We start from the raw sequence: 14853 nt of genomic DNA, 5'->3' as shown, positions 1-14853 counted from the left end.
CACGCCCAGCCATCAAGGCACCCGCCCCTTTATTGGCTCAGATCGATGGCAGTGATCAAGAAGCTGCCCAATTAACTGGGACCAAGTTTAAGGCCCGCCTAAAAGCGGGCGAAGCCCCTCCGAGTACAAGAAGGAACCCCCGCCAAAGGTTCGCTCTCTTGGATTTGGCTCTCAAGCGGAGAGACCCTTCCACCTGCACCACCAGAAGCAAGTAAGTTCAAGTTCAACACTTGCTACCAGACAGACGACCTTAGCTGTACTCCTGTTACCTCTTCAAACCCAACAGCCTCAGATCTGAACAATGGCCATTGTTCCTCTGACCTAAGTGGGCACCTGAAGTTAAGTATAGGTGTTAGTGATAGATATAGTTTAGCCTGTAGTGTTATTGTGCATGAGTAAATCATACTGTGTGTAAATAAAGTAGTATTGACTTTGAACTAACTGGTGTATTGGTTCTTTGATCGGTATTCGGTTGAACCTTGTGGCGGTATCGAGAGATACCTGGCGACTCTGAAAGCATACTCATAATTAGGATTAAGAAAGGCAATCTTATTAATCGCCGTATTTAGAGCCACAAAAGAGAGCAACATTACTGGCGACATCTGACAGGACTCGACCTAGAAGTGACTTTGTCACTCCGAGTGAACCCAACTTTGAATTAGAAACCCAATTGGGAAAAGTAAAAACCACAAGCGTAGGACCGATATCGATCAAACGTCCAAGATTCGGAAGGGTGTTATTTGCATGCGTTCTAACAAGGGATAGAGGTAACCTTGATAGATTTTGTTGCGTACAACTGTCGGGACTTTTGTAGACCGGAAAATAGCTTGAGCCGTACCGGTGTTTGCATCACCACTTTATTCACCCCTGTTCCAAATTTACGGTAGAAACCCACAGATTACAGTCAAAACGGCAATGAAGGCAATGGAACGCCTTTTGAACCCCCAGGAATTTGAGGTCGCAGCGACCAATAGAGCAGAGAAGTGTCCCGTATGGGGAGAGGAAATTCGGAAGTATCTAAAAGGGAAAGGATGGCCCCTTTGCAACAAATTTTGCGCAAACGAGGAAACAGGTCCTGGAAGTATAGGACAGACTTGGTGGGATAACCTGCCAGAGAGTCATAAGAAAAACTTAGGAAAAGTTCGTAAGTCGATGGCAATCGTGTCCTGCTTGGCACAATTGCGAGACACAGAGGAGGACGTGAAGACGCTCCGCAGAGAGATTCGAGACAGAGAGAAGAATAGTGAGGGCGACGTTAGCGAGTGCGAGAAAGTTAACAGGCAACTTAGAGAGCAGTTAGCGGCGAAGGACAAGGAGATGGCTGAAGTCAAACGGGCGCACCAATCTTGTCTCGCTCACCTAAGCAGCTTTCAGTCCCAGTACGATAAGGCCGACCAAGACATGCAACGCGCAGTGTTGGTACGAGAAGAGACAGAACTTCAAGTTGAGCAATTTGAGAAGCAATGTCAGGATTTAAAAGCAGCCCTACAAGCACTCCATAGTTCCACGACGGAACAAAGGCAGAGTTCAGTAGACCACGCCAAATGCCGAAAGCAAATTGCAGACCTGCAATCCCTGCTCTCAGTACATAATGGTTTCCAAGATACATTTGGACCCCAGTTAAATCAGAAAAATGGCCCCGAATGGCAGGAGTTAAATGAAACTGCCCACCGCTATGTGCATGGAGCATGTACCCAAGATAAAATCCAGAAAAGGAAAGCACCCCCACTCCCGACCGCATAGGTAGTGCACAATCCCATTTACCCTGTCACCACACAGCGCAGGGCCACAACAAATGGAGATCCCGATTAACTACCCCATTAACCATCACCCAATTAAGGGACGCGTGTGACAAAATCAAACCGTTCTAACCCACATCAAACCCACACCATTACTTTACGAAAGTAAAACAACAGGTGACCATGTACGGCCTGGAAGAAAGAGAGCAAGTTATGCTCACAGTTTTGAGCCTCAACCCCTCAGTCGTGGCAGCCCTTCCCGACCCACAAAATGTAGGAGGAGGCACCCTCGAAGAAATGCATGCAGCGATCCTAGAAGCGATCGGCTACAATAAGGGAGTTCCCATAGAAGGCCTCAATAAATGCAGGCAGAAAAAGACCGAGCACCCAACAGCGTTCACTGGACACCTTTGGACCCACTTTACAGCAGTATTTGGAGAGTTAGTCCGTGCCCGTTTGACACCAGAAAATATGCCCAAATGGACTCGGATCCTAGACTCCCACGCGACCGAAGCAGGACAGAAAGCTTGCGCCAATTATGACCCCTCAGATGATACACATAATGAGAAATGGGTATTAAAGAGATTATCCCGAGCTTGGAAACAGTCTCTTCAGGGAAGGTCAGAATGCGGAAAAGCAGATGAAGAGCAGGCAGATGCTAACATGCATCCAGTCAGGACACATCAAAACCCTGCATGGGTAAACGAGGGAAGAAACAGCCCACAGCAGCCTAAATCCCAAGAGTGCTACAATTGTGGACAGTTAGGACATTACGCCCTCAGAAATGCCCCCCAGAAACAGCAGCGAAACCAGCAGGCAAATACCCTGAATAAGAACAGGACCAAGGCCATTCACAGTGTTAGCGCCCGTTCCGAGAACAGCACAAATTGATGGTTTTCGGACTCCACAACTTGGGTCTGTGACACCCTTTGGGACAAGTCCGGAAGACCGGTAGTAGCAGGCACAGTCCAGGGTCACCCCATAGAATTTCTTTGGGACACAGGAGGGTCCCGTATCACGCTAAATTCCTCCACAAAGTTCCAACGGGATACATGGCCCACCACAGACACCATTACCCTCAGCGGCTTCACAGGACACTTGCAGCAGGGACACATTATGGCCCCTGTGGTGATTCAGATAGGCAACATTAAAACCAAACACCCTGTTGTTCTAGTCGATCTACCCCAGACAGCCGAACACATTTTGGGGATAGACTTTATGAGCTCCCACAATCTTTCGTTCGACCCTGTCAATAGATGTGTGTGGAGAATGGCAAAGGCAGCACGAGCCCCCGCCACGCTCACAGTTGGAGACTACGCACACAGGATTAGCGCAGTAGGAGACTTCTGGTTTGATCCACGAACCATTAGCCAGGGCAAAGACGTTACAGAGACACAAAGCAGCTTTTGTACAGCACAAGCACGACTGTGGCAAGATCGCTGGCTTAGTCAACATCACAGGACCCGACCCCAAACCCCCAAAACAGTACGGTTTTCCCCAACAAGGAGAGGGAGAAATCGCAAAGGTCATCCAAAGTTTACTTCACCAAGGCGTACTTCGTTCAGTAACCTCAACTAACAATGCCCCAATTTGGCCCGTCAGGAAACCCGATGGCTCATGGCGACTGACCATCGATTATAGGGAACTAAACAAAGTAACCCCATTAGCAGCCCCCACCGTGGCCACAAGTCCTGAGACGATGTTAAAACAGGGACCCCAGTCAACATTTTTCTCGGTTTTGGACATCAGCAATGACTTTTGGTCCATTCCATTGGATAAAGCATGCCAATATAAATTTGCTTTCACCTTACAGGGACAGCAATACACGTGGACGTGCCTTCCACAAGGCTTCCACAACTCCCCTTCCATTTTCACCGACAGCTGGCGAATGGATTAGCTAAATCTTCCCGACCCGATTGCCTCATCCAGTATGTAGACGACTTGCTTCTACAGACAGACACGAAGGGAGAGCACATTTCGCTTCTCACCGAATTATTAGGACTCCTTCACGAAATCGGATGCAAGGTAAACCCCAAAAAGGCCCAAATCCTCCAAGAAAAGGTCATTTATTTAGGCACAGTAATCACCCATGGCAAACGCGAGATCGAGCAGAAACGCATCGACTCCATTGTCAAACGACCCTTGCCACATAATGTTACAGCCCTCCGGTCATTTCTAGGACTGGTTGGCTACTGCAGGAATCACATCGACGGTTTTGCCACAAAGGCAGCCCCTCTTTCTGAACTCCTGAAAAAGAAAACCCCATGGGAATGGCTTCCACAGCACACGGATGCCGTGGATGCAGTAAAACGAGCCCTCAGCACAGCTCCCGCATTACAGGTCCCAGACGCACTCTACCCATACGCAATTGAGGTTGCAACCACCAACCGAACCATTTCGGCCTTGCTCCTTCAGAAAAGGCACGATCATTTAGGCCCCGTAGCATACGCCTCACGAGTTCTCGATCCGGTAGAGCAAGGATTTCCTGCCTGCGAAAGGCACTTGCTCGCAGTTTTTTGGGCTGTTCAGTACTTTGCGTACATAACAGGACTCAACCCCGTAACCATTTTAACAGAGCACACCCCAACCCAACTTCTACTAGATGGTAGACTAAAGGACGGCACAGTCAGCCAAATTCGTGCAGCACAATGGACCTTACTCCTACAAGGATGGGACATTACGGTTAAAAGGACTAAGACACACACGTTTCTAGCAGATAATTTACAGTACGCAGGCACCCCACATAAGTGTGAGATCATTACCACCAGGCACAATACAGGACCCTTTGTACCCAAATCAGCTCCCCCGAAACCAGGTCCTACACCCCATAGACCCCAGCCCACAGACACAAACGCTCCTCTTAAGATTTATGTGAATGGCTCCTCCACAGTTTTAAATGGTAAACGAATCACTGGTTGTGGCATTTATGTAGAGGACGCGCAGGGGTGCACGTTAGAGGAAATATCACCAAAATTGCCTGGACATCTAGGTTCGCAGGCAGCAGAATTAGCAGCCGTAGCACACATTGTAGAGCACCCCGACTCGTTCCCGACCCCAGCCGACATATACTCCGACAGCCTATATGCCTGCAACAGCTTAACTGAGTTCCTACCCCTGTGGGCATCTAGAGGTTTTGTTTCCGCGGATGGAAAACCCCTACCCTCAGCCCCATTAATCCAGCATATCCTCAGGACAGCTAAAGATCGTAAATACGGTACAGTTAAATTCCGTAGCCACCATCGCTCTTCCCCCCCTGGTAACGTTAAGGCAGATGCCCTAGCAAAGGCAGGTTCCAGACATGGTCACTTTTGGAATCCCCCCCGAGAGTGCCCCAGTACACGCGGTCCAGGTCTCACAGACCAATATTCAAGATTTAGCTCAAGCCCAAAAGGAAGACGAAAAGCTCAGGGAAGTTTTAAAAGGTAACTTCCCAGCCCCCTTCGACAAGTACAGAAACGCTTTAACAGCACACAATGGCATAATTTTAAAAGATGGTATTTATGTGGTCCCCACCCAGATAGAAACCAAATTATCTGCCAATTCCATGACAACCATGGACACCAAGGGATGGATGCAACCCTTGCCCACCTCAGACATCTCTTCTGGTGGCGCAATTTAAAATCCAACGTGATGCATTATATTGAAAATAGTTTGATTTGCGCCCAGAACAATCCAGACAGGTATGTGAGGAAAGGTCAGCTCAGTCACACCCGCCCTGTTAATGGCCCCTGGATGAATTTACAGATTGATTACATAGGTCCCCTACCCCCCCTGCAAGAATGGCTTTAAGTATGTGTTGGTAGTGATCGACACCTTCACGAAATGGGTGGAAGCTTTTCCATCCAGGACTAAAACGGCTAAAACGACAGCCAAGATTCTAACACAGCACATCTTCACGAGATGGGGCCTTCCCCGTAGTATAAAGTCAGACCAAGGCTCACATTTCACAGGAGGAGTCATGAAAAATGTCCTCACAATTTACGGCATCTGACAAAAATTTCATATTGCCTATCACCAATCAAGCAGAATCGTAGAACGTATGAATAGAACCCTCAAAGCAACCCTCAGGAAAATGGTGCAACAGCACAATACCACATGGGACACCGTTCTCACTTTTGCACTCATGTTCATAAGGAACACGGTATCAACTTCGACAAGATATACCCCCCACACCCTCATGACCGGATGACCCATGGAGGGAACAGAATACTTGTTAGGGCTTGATTTGGCCAGCCCCACAGTCACCACCCTTACCCATGAGAAAGCGGTACAGCAGATCCTTGAAAATGAAGCAGCCCGGCTCACCGCAGCTGTTAGGCTTGGCACACGGAATAAACAGAGTAAAGTATGTTTTGATAAAACGGTACACCCCACAGAATTTTAAGTAGGACAGCAGGTCATGCTCTCCCTATACAACCCCAGTTCATTTCTTTCCCCCAAATTTGCAGGACCCTATTCCATTTCAGATAAAGTCAGCCCCTCCGTTTATAAGATCACTTATCCCAATGGTAAGTCAGGATGGTTTCACGTAAACCAGCTTAAGACTTATGGCACACAGAGCAACCACTCCCACCACATCTCACTTGCAGCAGCAGACGAACATGCCCCGCCCATGGACGACCTATTCCTACCCTCCCCCAACCAGTCCAGCCCGTCCCCAGACACCACTTCGACTCCACCCCCAGAGGCACAACTCCGCCTCTCTCTTCATTCGACCGACAGCGACAGCACTGATACATTAGACCTTATGGAACCGCCACACGATTTCAATTCTGCACCAGGCCCCACTCCCAGCGACTCCGAACAGGATAAGTTCGACCCCTTCGAGACCACTTACATAAATGTCCCTGAACCGGACCCACCGCCCGATGACGATGGATTGCCCCCTACCACCTCCAACCTAGACACTAAGCATTGGCACCGCGACAATTCCTACAGACTCATCCGTAATGATGAGATGGACCCCACATCGCCCCAAGCAGCCTTGGCACAGCTACTGCAGTCACGAGTGTGGCAACCAGGAGAAAATGATGACTCAGAGTCTGACACCCACCAGACGGGCCCCTTTGTGACTCTTTCCGCTATAGAACAATGAGGTGTCCAGATGATGGTAAAACGGAACCGCTGGAGATTTACGGTGTCCTTCTTTCTGATGGAGCCTGCCCGATTTTGTTATTTTAGTTTACTTTTTTTAAAATGTTGAATGTTTGTATTGTGCATGACCCTTCGATAAAGTTTATTCATGGCCCCACGCCGCCTTTTGATGCAGTCACAACTACTCTTTTGATGCCACATGGCAGTTAAAGGAACAAGTTTGTCGGCAGACACCCATTGAGACAGTCATAACTAATCTTCTGATTCAACGGCAATGATAAGAGACAGTTTTTCCACGATGAACACAGAATCATCATGGGGAGGTCATGCCTGACAAATCTGTTAGAATTCTTTGAGGAGGTAATGAGGAAGTTAGCCAAAGGGGAGCCAGTGGACGTGATCTATTTGGATTTCCAGAAGGCCTTTGGCAAGATGTCATATAAGAGGCTGCTAAATATGATAAGAACTCATGGTGTTAGGGGCAAGATACTGGCATGAATAGAGAATTAGCTGACTGGCAGAATGCAGAGAGTGGGGATAAAGGGGTCTTTTCCAGGATGGCAGCTGGTGACTCGTGGTATTCTGCAGGGGTCAGTGCTGGGACCACAACTATTCACAATATACATTAACGATCTGGAAGAAGAAACTGAGGGCATCATTGCTACGTTTGCAGATGATACAAAGTTATGTTACGGGTCAGGTATTATTGAGGAAGGGGGAGACTGCAGAAGGAATTGGGCAGACTAGCAGAGTGAGCAAACAAGTGGCAGATGGAATACAATGTGGAAAAGTGTGAGGTTATGCACTTCGGTAGGAAGAATAGAGGCACAGGCTATTTTCTAAATGGGGAAAGGCTTTGGAAACCTGAAGCACAAAGGGACATAGGAGTCCTAGTTCAGGATGCTCTTATGGTTAACATGCAGGTTCAGTTGGCAGTTAGGAAGGCAAATGGAATATTAGATTTCACTTTGAGAGGGCTAGAATACAAGAACACTGATGTACTGCGGAGGCTGTATGAGACTCTGGTCAGACCCCATTTGGAACATTGTGAGCAGTTTTGCACCCCGTATCTAAGGAGGGGGTCCAGAGGAGATTCACAAGAATGATCCCTGGAATGAAGAGCTTGTCGTATGAGGAGCAGTTGAGGCCTCTGGGCTTGTACACGATGAAGTTTAGAAGAATGATTGAAACTTACAGAATACTGAGAGGCATAGAGAAAGTGCACGTGGAGAGGATGTTTCCACTAGCAGGAGAGACAAGAACCCGAGAACATAACCTCAGACTGAAGGGACCTGCAGGAGGAATTTCTTCAGCTAGAAAGTGGTAAATCTGTGGAACACATTTCTACAGAAGGTCATGTCACTGAGTAAGACACAGATAGATAGGTTCTTGATTAATCAGGGGATCGGGGTTACGGGGAGAAGGCAGGAGAATGGGGATGAGAAACACATCATCGATGATCGAATGACGGAGCAGACTTATTGGGCCAATTGAACTAATTCTGCTCCTATATCTTATGGTCTTATGGGGGGAGGGATAGTGGGTGGAGTTTATGTTTCCCGTTAGCTGCATAACAGTGCACAAGTTGGTGCTCAATAAAGTTTAAAAGGATTGTGCAAGGAATAAATCACCTGTATGTTCCAAATACAATTTAGAGGAAATTGCTGATTGGGGCCTTTGAAGTTTGGGGGCGTGAGGAATCAGTAGCCGTGGTGGTTGAACAGGCATTGGGGGACCACAGGTTGGGAGGGTGGTTGGATTCTTCAGGGAGTAGGATTGGATGCCGTTGCCCCCCAAAATGATTGGAGGTCTTGGTGGGGAAACTGGAAGCTCTGGGGATGGGGTGTCCAATTGCACGGTGTTGGTGAGCAGGTATACTGGAAACAGGTACGCCAAAAGCCTTTTACCTTCTGGATTCAGCGGTCCTCACCTTCCTTTAGCCAGCAGGTTTACTTCTCTCAATCTGATAGTTAAATTGCCAACCCATCTCCCCAGACCAAAAACTGAAGTGGGTGGGTTGGATTGGGTATGTGTGCGTGGGGTCAGGATTCATATTGTTACCACGTTAACCATCTACCTCACCTCAAACTTGTTCATCTTTCAATGGTTAAAATTTCCTCATATGTCTCTGTTAAGATTGTGCTGTGCTACTTGTCTAATGACTCTTTAGAGCATAGAACATAGAATTTACAGTGCAGAATGATGTGTTGGGTGTTCTGGATCACATACAGGCCACCAACACTTGGAGCAGTGCAACACTATTTTATTAAAAGGTTAACTATTTAAACATACTTGAACTGTGGATAAATACGATACTAGCTTTAACTAAAGACCTTTGCCTTGTCCTAACCAGTTGATGCACTCAGCACATGGTGAATGTCTGTGTTGCAGGCTGTGAGATCTGTGCTCCTAGCTAGCTGCTACTCGAATGAGCAGGAACTCTGATGCCCCTGTCTTTATAGTGCGTGTGCTCTCACTGGTGATTGGCTGCGGTGTTGTGTATGTTGATTGGTCCCACTGTGTCCATCCGTGTGTGTCTGCACCATGATATACTGGTGTATATTATGACACAGAAGGAAGCCATTTGGCCCATCGAGTCTGCACCGGCCCTTGGAAAGAGGACCCTACAACAGCCCAGACATCCAACCCTATCCCCGAAACCCAGTAACCACACCTACCCTTTTTTGGACACTAAGGGCAATTTAGCATGGCCAATCCACCTAACCTGCACATATTTGGACTTTGGGAGGAAACCGGAGAACCCGGAGGAAACCCAAATTACTCCGCACAGACAGTGACCCAAGCCGGGAATCGAACCTGGGACCCTGGAGCTGTGAAGAACCTGTGATTAAACACTGTGCTAACATGCCGCCATATCTTGACCAGCACACCTATATTGTGGAGATGAAGATCAGTCATCATACTGATGACATCTTCTGACAACCACTGTGCTACCGTGTCACCACCACTTTGCTACTGTGCTGCCCTTCATATATGATTTATGTTATCTGAAGTATTCTAGACTTGGCAAGTGGAATTACTGGTGTCCTTTTTAAATTTTTCTCCCCATTAGATGAAGTGAGCATGCTTAGCTCGGCTGTTTGCAGTTGTAAACCGAGAACTGTATCATACTGCTGTTAAGTCCTCTGGGGCAGTAGCTAGGACAGAACCAGCATTTGGTCACCCATTTGAGATAATGTTAGATTGGAAAATAATTGTCCTTTTTTTTGTATGTGGAGGGCTATTCTATTAGAGGAATCAGGAGGAAAAAACACCTTTATAGTGAGGCCACCACTGCTCCATTTATTCACTATTTTAAATCCATCAGCTCCAAATACCATGCTTATCTCCTTCTTTCCTGTAGCACCACATATCATATCACAAAAATCCTACCACGGAAACATCCTTGTTATTTTCTTAAATGACCTGTCCTATGACACAGGTGAATTTGAAATTAATTCTAAACAATGAACTTCACACACCACCACTTCAAAATTTTCCACTTTCACCATCTCCTTTCTCATTTGATGAAAGTTACGGGAATCACTTACCTTGAGGCTTTGGACTGGTGTCTGATATGGCTGCACTTGGGGTACTTTTCCCATTTATGTCCTGAACATGATTTCCTGTTGTGCTCCTGAAGGTTTGCTGAACTGGCTTGGAAATATTCGGCAGACTGGGCCTATGCTCTGATGCAGGCTTCTTTAAACGATTGAAGCTGGTGGCTGAAGATAAAAACAAAAGATTCAATATAAAGGTCAATTGGGATTAGCATTCTTAGTGTGCCAATTTGCTTTAGATTTCCATCTATCTGGAGGTGTATAAAACTTGGTATATTAACTGTAAACATTTTGTTGCTGAATCACAGAATTTTTGCAGTGCAGAATAAAGCTATTCAAGCCCATTGTGGCTGTACTGGCTCTCTGAATGAGAAATTCACCTAGTGCCAGTCTCCTTCCTCTCCTTCTCCCCTTAACGCTGTACATTCTCCCTTTGACAGATAACGGTCTGATTCCACTAGTGAATGCTTTAATTGAATCTGCATCCACCACACTCTTGTCAAAGCATTCCAGACCTTAATCACTGGATGTGTGACATCGCTTTTGCTTCTTTTGCCAATTATTTCAAATTTGTGCCCTCTCATTCCCAATCCTCAATACCTTCAAAGCTGAAAATGATTCAATCCACTGGTCTTTCCATTGTAGTACAGCAGGTGCAGGGAAGTAAATGTAACATGTTTATTGCAAGGCAAATCGATTATAGAATTAGAGAAGTGTTGCTACAGCTGAGAGAGCACATCTAGAGTACTGTATACAGTTGGTCTCCTTACTTAAGAAAGGATATAATTGCATTTGAAGAAGTTTCACTTGACTGATTCCTGGGATGATGGGTGTTGTCTTATGAGGAAGGGTTGAGTAGGTTGGGCCTATATCCATTGGAGTTTAGAAGAATGAGAGGTGATCTTATTGAAACACAATGAGAGGACTTGACAGGCTGGATGCTGACAGGATGTCTCCCCTTGTGGGGGAGTCTAGGATTGAGGGAAAATCAAGGGAGGGATTTTCTGGCCCCGCCCACCATCAGGATCATCCGGTCCCGACAAAAGTCCATTGATCTTTGGTTGGACTGTTGAATCTCCTGCAGCGGGTCCTGCCACAACGAAGCTGGGAAATCCCAGCCAAAGAGGATTTGGTTCCTCCGAGGTTCATTAGTCTGTGGAATTCTCGTCTGCAGAGAGTAATGGAGGCTGGGTCATTAAGAATATTCAACACTGAGTTAGGCAGATTTTTGATGGTCAAGGGGGCAGACAGGAAAGTGGAGTTAACACCACAATCTCTGATCGGCGATGATCTGATAGACTGGTGGAGCATGCTTGACGGGGCGAATGGCCTTCTCTTACTCCTTATTTGTGTGTTCTTCTGCTGCCCAATCTTTATCTGGCAATTATTTCAGTTTTCATCAAATCTGAAAAATGTGCTTGCATGAATTGCTGACATGAAAATTCAGCTACATTGTCCCTCGAGATGCCCAAATTATTCAAGGTAAACTGCAAAGCAGTGATGTCATACAAGATGGCACCAGAGGGTGAATATGGACTCCACCGCACACTAATCCACAGCACTGAACCTCTTTGGCACACCTCCCAACAACTCACAGCGGTTTGTGTGAGATTTCCTGCTCATGGTTGGGACCCCGATGTACTTATCACTGTTGTCAACAGCAGATCTGGAAGAGGGCTGTTCCTGGACTAACAATGTCATCAGTAGCTATTGCTGCCCACTGGTGCTGGGTGTTTCACTGTGTTCTTTATTTCACTATTGAGCCTAAAAGGAATTTAAATGTTTCATAGAATGATAGAATTTACAGTGCAGAAGGAGGCCATTCAGCCCATCGAGTCTGCACTGGCCCTTACAAAGAGCATCCTACTTGAGCACATCGCCTCCACCCTATCCCCGTAACCCAACCTCACCTTTTGGACACGAAGGGCAATTTATCATGGCCAATCCACCTAACCTGCACATTTTTGGACTGTGGGAGGAAACCCATGCAGACACGGGGAGAATGTGCAAACTCCACACAGACAGTCACCCTAGGCCGGAATTGAACCTGGGACCCTGGAGCTGTGAGGCAGCGGTGCTAACCACTGTGCCACCATGCCATCCCAGTGAAGGGGTGTTACAATATCTTTTTTTAAATAAGTGTAAGCTATTAGACTTTCTTTTGAGACTCCTTATTCCTTTGCCTGTGGTGCTGCTGCGGCCCTTATCGTTAATTTAATCTTGGGATGGGCAGCATGGTGGCACAATGGTTAGCATTGCTGCCTCACAGCGCCGCGGACCCAGGTTCGATCCCGGCCCCGGGTCACTATCCGTGTGGAGTTTGCACATTCTTCCCATGTCTGCATGGGTCTCACCCCACAACCCAAAAAAGATGTGCATGTTAAATTGCCCCTTAATTGGGAAAAAAAATTGGGTACTCTAAATTTATTTACTAAATTAATCTTGGGCTGTCCTCTTACTTCTCTCACACTTTCTCCTCCTTTGAGCATCTCAACTTGTTCTACTCCTCTTATCTCTCCATTAATATTGCGTTCGCCAGCCACCCTCCCCAAGTCCCATGCCATGTTTTTCACCAATCTTTCTTCCCCCAACCTCTTTACCAAGCAACATCACATCCTCAGTGATTTCAAACTCCATCTCAACTCATTTTGTTCTCTTGACTCTAAGCTCACTGTCCTTGTGCCCTCTCTCAAATGCTCCTTTCAGATCAACGCCCCTAAACCTCCTTTCATGTGGTCCCATTGCATCAATCACAGTCAAGGTGACCACTGATCACTTCAGTGTATCCTCCACCATTCATTTTCCATTCCCCGTCCAATCCCACTGCTTTCTGTTTATGTCACTGGAAAAGATTCTTCCCCAAGTTACTTACAAGCTACAACCAGCTATGCAGAATAGGGTAAATGTCTCCATGAAAATTCACTTCTCATGTTAAAATAATGTTAGGATACAGGGTCAGACCCCAATTTTTGTTAGGATACTAGACAAGAAGCCTAAAACAATCTGCAATTTGTAGAACTGTGAGGAAAGGACATTTCATCCCAGGTGCAATAACTGATCAATAGGTATCTTTTCTGTTAAAGCAAGCTTTAATTTAAACACAGAATTAACATTATTAAAATTTTTAAAATAGTTTTACAACCAACAGTTAAATAGTTCTTAAATAAAAGGAAACACTTTGACACATTATTTACACCTGTCACTATATATTTTCCAACTAAGCAACCCATACAATTCAAAATCCACTCATAAATAAAGTTAGAAATCAGGGTTATTTGCCATGCTCTTTGTAGACCTTTGGAGTCATACCCTTTTGGTAACAACCTGAAAATCCTTCTGTCTTGTCAAAATAGAATCCTATGACAAACTGCTTTCAACTTAAAGTCCTCTGGCAGACTGCAAAACTACAGACAGACTGGCTCTTCCAATTGATTACATAATTTATATCCCACTAAATTGTCTCATGGTCTGATTAGCTAGGATGAAACACCACTCCCTCATAGATTATCTATACCCAAGGAAACCTCCTTTCTCTGCACAAGATTCCATTAGCCATCTATACGTAAACAAGCAAATGGTTAGAATCAATGATTGCCTAACCTTTACAACACCCTGATTACAGCTTTAGCAAACATACTGCCTGTATGTATTTTAAACCAGAGATTTAATAACATTACTGCCACAAATATAAAATATAATTTCTTACATTCATCACAATAAATCATCACATACTCATTCAAAAATAAGAATGATGATAACTCAAAATTTTATTTTAGAACTGATTAAATGATCCAGTGACAATTATGCACTGTAGTGATATTTATATCTGCTGATCTGACTTATTTCTGTGCATATTCCTGTGTAATAAACAATGTTATTTTAGTGTGAGTTACGCAGTCGGTAATATTTTGTTTTCTAAATGGAAGCTCAATGCAAAAATGTCTAATTGTGTGGCATGACTAATTCACTGTCAGGTAACTGTATCTTCCCATCATATATGCCCTTTCCTGATAATATAATTGATTGCTTACTGTTCTGTTCACCTTAGGCCTCGGCTTGTCATTTATCATTTCAGTCACGTGTCTGTAATGTAATTACTGGATGCTGCAACTTCTTCCAATGTTTAGGAATTGAATTACAGTCTTTATCATTAGTAACTACAAAGTCAGGATTTAATATTCTTTATATAACCCATCAGTGTAACCAGGCTGGCAGCCAAGGTCCCCAGGTGGCACCAGCAGTGCCAGGATGCCACCTTAACAAATCTCCTGGGAGACCCCCGCAAGTAGCATTCCATCTGGTCCCCGTTTGTGGGGACGAGCACTAAGTGACACTCGCCTGATATCTCCAAGGCAAAGGGGTGAGATACCAGGGCTTGGTAGATCAGGGGAGCACATATTAGAGTGAGAGGTAGTCCAGTTTGAAGCAAGATGACGCTGCAGGACCTGGTGCACGACATT

At 45.8% G+C, this 14853-nt stretch overlaps 1 protein-coding gene across 6 annotated transcripts in view; it reads right to left on the bottom strand.

Annotated features, from left to right (window-relative positions):
- The window catches only part of LOC140396227 (FYVE, RhoGEF and PH domain-containing protein 4-like), a 431975-nt gene that overhangs the window by 119899 nt on the left and 297223 nt on the right, over nucleotides 1–14853 (bottom strand). For all 6 annotated transcript variants that reach the window (XM_072484548.1, XM_072484550.1, XM_072484553.1 and 3 more), the window contains one exon: nucleotides 10385–10558. In XM_072484548.1, coding sequence (XP_072340649.1) covers nucleotides 10385–10558 — 174 coding nt within the window. The remainder of the gene's footprint in view (nucleotides 1–10384; nucleotides 10559–14853) is intronic.

This window comes from Scyliorhinus torazame, chromosome 19 (assembly GCF_047496885.1).
Source record: "Scyliorhinus torazame isolate Kashiwa2021f chromosome 19, sScyTor2.1, whole genome shotgun sequence".
NCBI lineage: Eukaryota > Metazoa > Chordata > Chondrichthyes > Carcharhiniformes > Scyliorhinidae > Scyliorhinus > Scyliorhinus torazame.
Note: the sequence above shows the minus strand (reverse complement) of the source record. Positions and strands in the feature narration are given on the sequence as shown.